Source organism: Lupinus angustifolius, chromosome LG15 (genome assembly GCF_001865875.1).
Source record: "Lupinus angustifolius cultivar Tanjil chromosome LG15, LupAngTanjil_v1.0, whole genome shotgun sequence".
NCBI lineage: Eukaryota > Viridiplantae > Streptophyta > Magnoliopsida > Fabales > Fabaceae > Lupinus > Lupinus angustifolius.
Window position 1 is genome coordinate 10,167,498 of NC_032023.1, and position 11,901 is coordinate 10,179,398.

Sequence of the window (11,901 nt, forward strand, 5' to 3'; positions counted from 1 at the left end):
ATGTATCTAAATCATATGTTCCAAATACCTTGCCTCTTATCATCTCAATGTAATCAAATTATAATAAGTTAATTAAATGTCACATTTTAATTGGTATGAGGCACTAACTAAAATATAAGTGATAAAGGATCTCCATAACTAAAAACAAGTTGAATTTAATATTTATTTATTATCGGTGTTTCTTTAATACCCAGTAGGTGTATTATCTAATGTTTATTTATATTATTTTTATTTGGAAAAAACTCTTACACTCTATGTTTTTTCCACCGTATATGATGTTTGAGTGCATTGATGTTTTTGTGGGCTGCAAGTTTTGTCACGATTACCCATATTGGCATACTGATAGGGCCAGGGTCCACTGGAAGTTTTTCTCAGAATATGAATATTTTGCTCTTGTCTTTGTTTCTTCAATCTCCATAAATAAATCAGATCATGTTTTTTCTGTGCTCCTTTTTGTCCCTTATTTATTTTTGTGTACATCAAATATGGTTTTATGGACTCCTTTTCCATATTGTGTATATGTAAAAACATAAAAAAAAGAGTGTATATGTAAGTTCATTTGTTGTAAAAGAAAATTGCCAAATATTATTATTCAAATATTGGAACTCATTTTCTATTTTACAAATTGGTAGCTTTATTGGCTGTTGGATACAAAATTGCAAAACTAATCATCTAGCAATACCTTTGACAAATCACAAGCCACGACCTCATTATTTGAAGAGCAATACGTAATAATATAACAGGCTTGCAGTACATACTTCCTGATCAATTTTTATTGCAGTACTAGTGAGTAGTGACAGCTTTACTAGTGCCTCTACCAAATTTATTTTATTTGATCTTCTTCCTAGCAAGAAAACTAGAAAAACAAAATATTTGTACATTAACAAATGAGGGTTTTTCGGCCAAGGATCCTCTGTACTAAGAAATTTCTGTCCCCATGTACCAAACTAATGAAATCTCATAGAATAGCATACAAATATTAATTTATGTTCTTATAAATTTTACTTTTAATCAAATAAAATTTTCTGATTGGATGTGGACACCAAATGGGACACCCATTGGGACAGGTGATCCCCATCCAGGGTTTTTCTTATGTCGATTATGAATATTTGAGACTGCGTGTAGGAGATGGACTAAGCTAACAGATTTTGTCTTGAAAACAGCAAAAATACAATGTCAACCTCCGCTCCTTCTCCTTCTAGGAAATGCAGATAAACAACACACGCACACATCTAACATTTCATTGGCATCACCATTACCTCATCATTGGAGACAATGTAGTTCCTGAATTGTAAGTTTTCAATGTTCCTCCAATTCTACAAAGGATTGAGGAGCAAAGTTAAACATCATAATATTGTTCCCTTGGGATATCTGCCTTGTTTTTCCCCCTTTTGTTTTACTATATCCAAAAAATATTTACTAATATTTGTTGTAAACATAAATAACTTTGTATGTAGAACACAGACAAAATGATATAATTTGAAGATAGACAGATAAAAGATAAACATAGTTTTAAAGTCAAACCCTTCTAAAATATATTTGTCTCATTAATTAACTTCTAATAAATTTCATGTGTAAAATGGCAAGATCAGCCAAACAAAAAATGGCAAGGGGCCAAGCAGAAAATAAAAAGTAAGTGATTCTGACATGGCTCTTCCTCATTCCTAATCATATCCTAGTATTCATTGTCAGCAATCTATACTGTATAAATGCAAATTGCATCATAGGCTTATGGATATGAACAATTGCTTAGCGAAAACGGAGACACTTAGCACAGCTCAATCTTTTTGCACACTCGAGATTTCTTGGAAGGCGATGCAGATGGTGACAATGGAAGTAGTTCCGGTGATGCTATATCGCGACGATAAGAAGTCAGTGAGAACACAGTTGATAGAGATGGAGTGCAATTATCTGATTGCCTTCTTTTCGGAGATCGTTTTTCTCCTATCTTCCCTTCACCTCTCATGAAATCTGTTAAGCGTTTTACATCGGACAACTTCACGGGCTTCAACAAAAAATCCTCTGCTCCTTCCTCCAAGCAACTGTTAACGAGTAAAGAAGTAAACAAAAAATAAGTAGGTATATATTTACCGGTCATGTAACATGCTAAAAAACCTGCATAGATGGATCATAAATTTTGAAAGGTAAAGAATATGGTGTAAGGGTCAGTGAATATGCCATTAAACTAATAATTAAACATACTATATATAAATTAGTCTTGTATATGATTGAAAGCACTAATCATAATTTCATGTAGAATGCTTGCATTTTTATTTTGTGGCAATTATGATGACAATAATTGCTGCCACACCAGTTGACCATTACAACGGGGGAATCATGATTTAATCATGTTTCCTCAATCATTGTGACCAAAATTTGAACTTAAAAGCAACATACTCCACATCCACAATGCTTGAGAATTGAAATCCACATGCTTAACATTATAAGATTTGGGGAATAATTCTGTGTATCAGCTAACTGATTTTGTATCATTTCTGGCAAAATCAATTAAATGATAGTGCTGATAACTTGATATCAGTAACCTCATACTCATGGACAAGGATTTTGGCCATGTATTGCTTAGACTTTAGAGACTTCTATTCTAGTTTGATAAACGCTCGAGGCATAAATCACCGCAAATATGTAAAGAAGCCTTATCTCCATTATGCTGCCAGCACAGGCCTAAGTGGCAAACTTAAATCCCTTTAGATCTTCAACACACTTTACTTCATATTGTTTCATGCATTATTAGCACTAACACCTACCATAGTGCCAGCTATGCCTAAAGTGGCTACCAAGATCTCTAAGGAACTTTTAACATTCTTGTCTCCTTTTTATTGTTTCAGTGTTATGATCTCCACATTATTTAGAGTTAATTTCTTATTTGATGGCAGCATTTTACATCTTTAAAGTAGTCCATTTTGGTAAGAACATGCCTAGAATTGGGAAAACATGAGGGATCTACTGTTCCAAAATATACATTTATGCATTTGTTTTACACTGGAATTCCTACTTTCCTAGTATCAATGGGATTCACATCTAAAAACATACCCCTTCCAAAGAATTCAAATTTATGGTAGTTTTAGATTTCCTGATATTTTAGCTCACCAAAGCTGAGGCAAATCAACAAAATATTATCCACACTGTAGGATGAAAAAATCAAGAAAATGATTTCAAAAGTTCAACAAAAACAATAGACTTCCTAAAACAGTACAAGAACCTAAGATTTTAAATTGTTATACATAGCCACAATTGCATGCACAATATTGCTGTTTTAGGCCTTTTGGTAGTTTTTTGCAACCATATTGTAATTGCAATTACGGTTGCATCGACCACCTTTTTCTGCAATAATTTACAATTGTAATAAACACAATGTAACTCCAATCATAATTTACAAACATAAAAGACATGCTATTTTGAATCGAAATCTTACCTATCAATTCTGGTCAAAATATTCTCAGATGACATAACCACCACTGGAATCTCTCTAAAAACAGAGGACTCCTGCTGAAATTAACACAGAGTAAAGATAAAGAATCAAATTTTTCTTCGAAGTCCATCCTATAAGAACTCACTCTTCCATAAAATGCAACAGATGAGTTCTACAATTTACATTAGAAAATTTCTCATCTATTATTACATATATCTCTGTTAAAAAAATTAATAAAAAGGAGGAAATAACACGGGGACAATAAAAGATAGATTCTCACCTTAATCTTCTTGAGTAGTTCATACCCGGTCATCTCAGGCATGGAATAATCGGTCATTATCAGATTAACCTTCAAACTCTATTACCATAACCATCAAACAACAACATAAGCACCATTTCCATGCAACCGGTACCGGAAAAAAGTAAATAGAAATGCATCCACAATTCTAAAGTTAAATTTCCTTACATCAAAATCAATGGAGCTGTTCTCTCCATCCAACCCTAAATATTGAAGAGCCCTGGTTCCACTCTCTACCACTGTCACTGAAAAAAAACATTACCAATAAACTTCAGAAACCAATTTTAACAAAATAGGCTAAATTATACTGAGTCAGGTTTAATTAATCAGAAATTATATCAATCTCTACTCAACATTATGTTATAAGAGATATAATAATATAATTAGTATAGCAAAGTGTTTGAAATTGCAGTAGGCAAGTGCAATTGTGGTCCAAATTTATGGTTTTCATAGTCTCTGCAATGATGTGGTGAACACATTTATCTATAATTTTCTGCGATTGCTGTAAACATGGGTACCACAATTTAATACCATATCTTAACAGGTGATTTAAATTGCAGATTGCATCACGTAATGTGGTCACAATATTGCCATTGAGGTGACCGCCGCAACCACAACACACAGCTGCAATTATGGTGTAATACAATGATGCAACCGCAATAGGTCGCAACGCAACCACATAGGACTGTTTATAAATAATATTATTTTACTCACAAAATAATTCACTCGTATGGCAGCCGCAATAACCGCAATCATAATAACCGCGACCGACAGCAAATTAAAACACATGTTAACATATAATGAGAAGTTTCATTATAATTTCTAAAACCAAACAAAAAATGCTCAAAGTAAATTGATATTTGATGGGATTTGTCATGCTACCTTTGCAAGAAGAGATTTTGAGCAAACGTTCAATGACCTTACGATCAACATGGCTATCATCTACGGCAAGCACGTGCAATTCACGTGCTACACCCACCTCCGTTGAAGTATCGCCGGCAGCAACCATCACTAATAAACGGATGGGCGTGAAAAATGAAAATGGTGAAGTATATAATAAGAGTGGAAGATATTAGATGAACTTTAATATAATGAGAAAAGATATTAAAAAATGGGAGAAAGTGATAGGATGTAAGTTTTGCTTTGAATGGGATTGTTTGGAAGGTGAAAGGGTTGAGCTGTTATATAGAAATGTGAGAGATTCTGAGGATCAAAATCTCAGAGATGTTGTTTGTCATTTTTTGAAAATCCGGCAGAGAGGATTATGCAATTTCCTGTTATTAATTAAAAGATTTGTAGACATATATTTCCTGCTATTAAAACGATTTAACAATTTTCTTAAAAAATATTTTTAATAATTAAAAAGTATTAGATACAATATAATTTTAATGGTCAGAAAATAATGTATATAATAATAAATGTAAGATATTCATTATTTATTTATAATTATTATTAATTTTTAAATAAAAATAATACAAATAAATAATTCATAATATACCAACTATACTTAAAGTAACAGTGTGTATAGATATTAGAAACATTGTTGGAGACAAAGCTTATAGTTTTTGGAACTTAGGGTCCATTTTTCTAAATTTGCCTCGGCTTGAGTCGAGAAAGACAGGTTTGACTTTCACACAGTTGTTTTCACCCACTTTTTTCTTTATAGTTTGGTTTATCGGGTGGATTTAGATTTTCTATTTGATTACCTGGTTTGATTTTGGATAAAACCAAATAATAGAATCAAATTGAATTTGGATTAGTTTTTATAGAATTCCGGCTGAATCCGGATATGCTGAAAATGTCGATTTTAATTTATGTGTGTTAAATTGTAGTGTAAACTTGTGGTGAGTGAGTGGGTTGAAGCCTTGAAGGTTGTGGCGGATGGCAAGAATAAATTAAAATATTATTTAAATTTTAACTATTTTTTGAACTTTTTAAAAAAAAAATTATTGGAATTTTTTTTAACACATTTACAGATTTACTCGTGAATGCTTTATGGTCTCAGTTCAAAATTTATGTTTATAAACTTATTAAATCAACCATTTAAAATTTAGTACCATTATAACCCGCAACATGAGGGTAATAGCCATGATTGTGGTCTTGCATGTAGATTTAACTAGTGAAGTCTTGGAAGAAAATTAAAACCATGTTCCCGATCAAGGAGTTGATTGCAGTCCAATATAACAAGGAGGTACTAGTTAATAGTTATGTCCAAACAATATAAGACACTTCTAAAACTTATTACCAAGTTAAATGTCTAAAAAAAGAAATAAAAAGTGAATAATCTGTCTTAGTCCAATTTTAAAATAGCCCAATCAGTCTTAAGCTAAAAACTCAATTTTAACGCTATCTGCATAATATAGTATCAAACTCTGTAATTCTCTGGGCTTTGAAAGGCTAGATCATTTTGATCTCTATCTAAGCATTCACTCCATTATATTTATGGGAGTACATATTCTTTCAAATAAATTATGTAACTTCATGTAACATTCATATATTATTTCGACCAATAATAATAAATAACATAGGGAGTGACATACTTTTTGAGACAATAAATATGCTCTATATTTAGAAAGACACTGATCACACACTCCTTTATTTCAATTTTCAAGGTTCCCTCGATTTGTAATATATTTTTGGTGATATTTATCTTTGAAACTTTTTCAATTGAACTTTGAAGATACTTTTTAATCATGTTATTTCAGTTTATAATTTTAGAATGCTAGTAAAATATTATTTTGAAGTGATTTTTTAATCATGTTAGTTTGATAATAGCTTATCATTTAAAACACATACCAGATAATAATAACATATTACGATGATACTAGTTTACTATTTTGATTTTAAAAGATCGGTGATGATTTAATTTAACTGAATTAGAACAATATTAATGATTTTTATTATCTATTTCTTTTATAAATTTGTTGTGTATTTTTACGCTTACTAAACCAACTCACAATCTCATTACTTGATTCAAAACATTTTTTGCAAAATAATATATTGTCAATATAGTAAATTTTTTAAACTTATTTCACATCATAGTCATCAATTCTATAGATATTTAATGATTTAAATCTACCCACTAATTAAAACTATTAGATTTTTCTACCATTAATATTTAGGATAAAGATTAAATTTAAACGTATTTTTAGAATATGTGAATCCCTCCTCTTTTTATATTTCTAACACATTTATTCTTGTTTTTCTCCCTCTCTTCTAATCACTTGAAACAAAAGAGAGAGTGAAGACAGCATGCCTTGTCCCGTTGTTCTTTTGTGGAAAGAATTTTTTTATATATAAAGTGTGAGTTTTATATATTATTATTATATTATTTATTATTCATATTTTATTATTATTGATTATTCAAATAAATAACATGAATGAACGATAGACGTTTTAAGTGTATATAAATCTTTACATTAATAATATATAAATATTATATTTTTTATATTATTAAAGATATCATTTGGATAAGAAACTAATTATTTTGGGTACATGGTTGGGACTTATAAAAAGTGTAATTTTTTTACTTATTGAAAGTTTGAAACATCTTAAAGCTCAATCTTTAAAAAAGAGACTAAAACGATTGATTTTTATCGAAAACTAATGCAATAATGAATAAAATCTTTATGTATTTAATGTTTTAACAAGCCTAATTCTCTTTGGTTTCTTATTCATGTGTTTTTTGTATTAATAAGGATCATCTTTTCAGATAAGAAATTAATTTTTTTTGGGGGTTTATGATTGTCCTTCCCAACAAATGTCCATTATTTTTGGGAATGCAATATGATATTACACTACTAGACCATTACCTTTTTAGTTGATACATTTGTATGATATATGGTTAATAAGGAGTTTATTAATTTTATACAACTAAAAGTGAATTGTCGAAATTAGTCGTTCAAAAAATGGAATGTCCACAAGTTATTCTTTAAAAAAGATACCAATTTGTCAACAAAAAAAGAAGCACCCAATAGATCCTAAAATCTTACAATTGTTACCACATTGGTCCTTGTAAAGCCTTTTATGTGTTGCTTATTTGAATCTTTCAGTTACTTAATTTTACACCACCTACTTGTAGCCATTTTAAACTTGAATAAACTGTCTTTTGAGTTCTGAAAGGTTTTATTCATCAAGTAAATCTCTAAAATTTCAAATGAACATCGCGTTAGCCCTTGTTCCACTCCATCATTAACTTGGAACTAAATATTTACTGACTAGCTAAGTCCCTAAAAGATTTTGTGTATCAACTAATTCTTTGAAGATTTTTTCTACCTGTTCCACCCGGATAAACTGGATGTATACTCGCTCAAGATCCCCCCTTTCCTGGCCGGCTAAGGTCGAACATGACTTACTGCAAATGACATTAATGTACTACGGCAAACGCCATTAATGCACATCTGACTGGTCATTAATGCGCCACTAACATTCCACACACTACGCCACCTGCAAATCCTATATGCCCCTTGATAGATCGACAGTAGCAGGTCTGCAGGGTAGTTCAGGACAACCTAATATACACCTACTATACTACTATCGTATCTGCTAAGTTACAATCAATCAATACCCATATGTCACGTCAGTCCACCAAACTCTATAAATAAGAGGCTCCCATACAAGAAGTGTCATTAATATCACATTCTCTAATTTATTGCTTGCATACATTCCCTTCTATTGTCATCTTCTCATATTTACTCTCAATCACTCTCATTAAGTCTCATACCGACTTGATCGTTGGACAACCTTTTTAGGTACCTACACTGGTGGGTCCAAGCTCCGTTCCGACTAATCTCCTGAAGCAAGCTATTCAACCGGATTCTCAGTCCCGACCATATCCGATCAATATTAAAGAACATTGGTGCCGTCTATGACTTACCTACATCATGGTGACCACCCGAAACCAAGCACAACCCCTTAGTAAAGCAGAGCCAGTTACCACAAATATGCCTCCCAACCACCACACTCTATCCATCGACCCTCCAACACTAGTACAACCATCCCAGCAAGCTAGCCAATGCCACCTTCGAACTCTATCCTAGAACAACCACCACTCATCAACTCCTCCAAATGATCCAAACTCAAGGACAAATTATCCAACAACAAGCCCAACTTTTGGCCGAACTCCGTCAACATAAACCTGAATCAAGTAAGAGACACCCATGGCCAGTTGCCGATGAGCATTGTGCCGGATCCACCAAAGAATCCCGACCCCTACCCATAGCCCTCCTAAACACAAAAACTACAAACACAAACCACCCATCTGACTGTAATTCCTCGGGAGCCAAGCACCCTTTCACTGAGGCCATCATGTCCTCACCCTTACCTAAACACTTGGACGCCTTCAAGGAGACTATGCTTTTTCATGGGGCAACCGATCCTATCATATGCCGAACTTTCCCCCTAACTCTAAAATGTGTTGCCCTACAATGGTTTACTCGGTTGTCACTAAACAACATTGATCATTGGATAACTTTATCTGATAGATTCAATGTCTGGTTTATGGCGAGCAAGGAACAACCGAGGTCTTCATACACCTTGTTTGGTATTTAGTAAGGCTAACATGAACCCCTTCTTGCATACCTGGATAAGTTCAATACAAAGGCCATGAAGGTCCACACCTTAAGTCCAATGTGGCGATGCACATCTTGGTCACAAGCCTGCAAGATGGCATTTTCATACAAGAGTTAATCCATCATAATCACCTAAAATGTCAAAATTCCATGACCATCTAGGAGATAATCCATCACAACCACCTAAAAATCCAAATATGCTACCTACACTCCCCTTAACGCCAACAACTCTAGAATTATACAAGAGGTCATGGCTACCCATCTTGTCCAACTCCCTCAACCTAACCCGGGCAGAAAGATAGGGACCCAAGATCGATCTAAGTACTGCAACTTTCATAGTATATTTGGGCACATAATAGAGGACTACACCCAATTGTGGGACACAATAGAAGACTTGAAACAAGCTGTCCACTTACAACACTTCATCGCCAGAGTAACACGACAAGGGCGGTTACCACCATCACGTCGACCTAGCCCCTCTAGGAGACGCTCCTCTCCAAGAACTCAACATTAATATCCCCCGAACGGGGATCGAGTGGACAATTACCATTCCAACAATCAGCGACAGAGGAGTCTAGTTGATATTAACACCATCTCGAGAGGATTTGCCACAAGAGGTACTTCCAGGACGGCTCAAAAAAGATATGTCCGAGAAGTTATGCCGATCACTGTTAGAAATACTCGCCAATAGTATAAAAACAAGGTTGCACCCCCGATCTCATTCGACGACCATGACTATGAGGGTGTCCTCCGTAATCATGATGATCCCCTAGTCAACACCGGCAAGATGAATAACAAGAAGGTCAAAAGACTTATTATCGACCAGGGCAGTTCGAAAGATATTATGTTCCAAGATCTATTTGTAAAAGTGGAATTGAAAGACGAAGATCTATTGTCGTATGATGACCAATTGGTGGGCTTCACAAGACAAGGAATCACCCTGCGCGAGTCTGTAGACATTTGGCTGACGATTGGTGAACAACCTTTGACCTGGACAATCCAAGCCAAATTTTTTGTTATTGATTGCAAATCTACCTACAACGCCATTCTAGTCCGGCCAACGCTTAATCGCCTTGAAGTAGTGGTCTCAACACAACACTTATGCATGAAATTCCTCTCATCTGATATCCAGGTTTGCACCATAAAGGGGGATCAACACAACACCAAAAGCTATTACCAGCCGAGTATTCAACTAAGTCAAACAACAAGTAGAGAACCACCCCTAGTAAAAAGGCAAAGGGACATCCATTTGGTTGAATTGGACAACAAAGCAGATGAAGGGGAATTCCGACCACAAGTAGAAGGATAAAAAACTTCTCTGCAACTCCGGCCAAAGAAGGATAGCCTGATATACATCATCAACATCCTTTTAGAAACCCAGAGATCAAGGTTGGTTGAATGTTTGAACACTAACAAATACCTCTCTGCTTGGTCCGCTGCCAACATGCTAAAGATTGACCCCTCATTCATTTTTCACCGATTAACCACTCGCCCCGAAGCAAAACTAGTCGCACAAAAGAGAATAAAAATAGGCACTGAAAGAATAGCAAAGGTTACCCGAAAGGTCTCTGAACTTCTTGAAGCTAGTTTCATCTGAGAAATTAGTTACACCACTTGGTTAGAAAATGTGTTGTTGGTCAAGAAACCATCCGGGAAGTGGTAGATGTGTGTAGATTACACAGACTTGAACAAGGTGTGTCCTGAAGATCCTGAAAGTGCGCATGTCAAGAGGAGCACTTTGGAAAGCTTTCTCACTATATGGTGTGGTTTTGATGAGGACAACTTGTGATTATAAGAGCTTGAAGATCATCAACAAATCAATGTGCTTAAGTCTCAAGATTGGTACTAGACTTAGACTAATAATTAGTTTAGGTTAAGTCTAAGGCTTAGGTAAACTCAATACATGTCTCATATGCATATAACTTTAAATCATTTTAGTTTTGAGATATGTCATTTATAATATGTTCATGCATCACATAAATACATGTAAGCTGTGCATCCTAGGCATAAACTTAGTGTTGAACATGTATAAATTAAGCGCATAACGTATTTGAGTTTTGCAATTTGAAAATACACTTGGAAATATGCAATTAATCGATTACGGCATGATTTAATCGATTAACATAAGTTTTTGAAAAGTTGTTGAAACTGAAAACTTGGAAAAACAGAATCAGTTACGTTTTTGAAACACGTTAATCAATTAACCAAGGTCTTAATCAATTAACTGAGCTGCTGAAGTGATTCTTTATAAACTGCGTTTTCAGAACTGAAGCCATAACTTGCATGTTGCATTTTTAAGAGAGTTAGAGCATATTTCGTGTTAATTGTTGCATCTATATGACATTGCATTTGTGAGATCAGAAAAGAGAGAATTCTATGCTTTAGGATTGTGAGGCATTTCATGTTTAATTTCTCATCATTTCACCTCACATGTTCATGCATTCATTGATGTTTTTGTGAAGATTTTGTATTCTGTAAAATCTGTTTTCAACTAATACATTATCATGTTATATGAGACTTGTGTTAGAGTTTTAGAGTAAGGTCTTAATTGTTAAATTTGAGCATTGTAATTGCTTTAGATTACCCTATGTTGTAAAAAGTGT

At 33.8% G+C, this 11,901-nt stretch overlaps 1 protein-coding gene across 2 annotated transcripts; it reads right to left on the reverse strand.

Annotated features, from left to right (window-relative positions):
* On the reverse strand, nt 1,548-4,991 carry LOC109327508 (two-component response regulator ARR5-like). 2 transcript variants are annotated; one of them, XM_019560682.1, is made up of 5 exons: nt 4,611-4,991; nt 3,897-3,973; nt 3,711-3,788; nt 3,434-3,504; nt 1,548-2,042 (listed from the first exon to the last, which is right to left on the reverse strand). In XM_019560682.1, the coding sequence occupies exons 1-5, from the start codon at nt 4,735-4,737 to the stop codon at nt 1,769-1,771; spliced, it is 627 nt and encodes a 208-aa protein (XP_019416227.1). In that variant the 5' UTR covers nt 4,738-4,991; the 3' UTR covers nt 1,548-1,768. The 2 variants fall into 2 exon arrangements, with proteins under 2 accessions (XP_019416227.1, XP_019416226.1); XM_019560681.1 differs by having other exon boundaries at nt 3,434-3,507.

Bases quoted from the DNA above. Each gene is read 5' to 3' on its own strand.
- LOC109327508 (XM_019560681.1), bottom strand. From the start codon at position 4,737: ATGGTTGCTGCCGGCGATACTTCAACGGAGGTGGGTGTAGCACGTGAA. The intron at 3,974-4,610 runs GTAGCATGACAA...GTTTTTTTTCAG, and splicing joins CAAAATCTCTTCTTGCAAAG to TGACAGTGGTAGAGAGTGGA. The intron at 3,508-3,710 runs GTGAGAATCTAT...TGTTAATTTCAG, and splicing joins AACTACTCAAGAAGATTAAG to CAGGAGTCCTCTGTTTTTAG.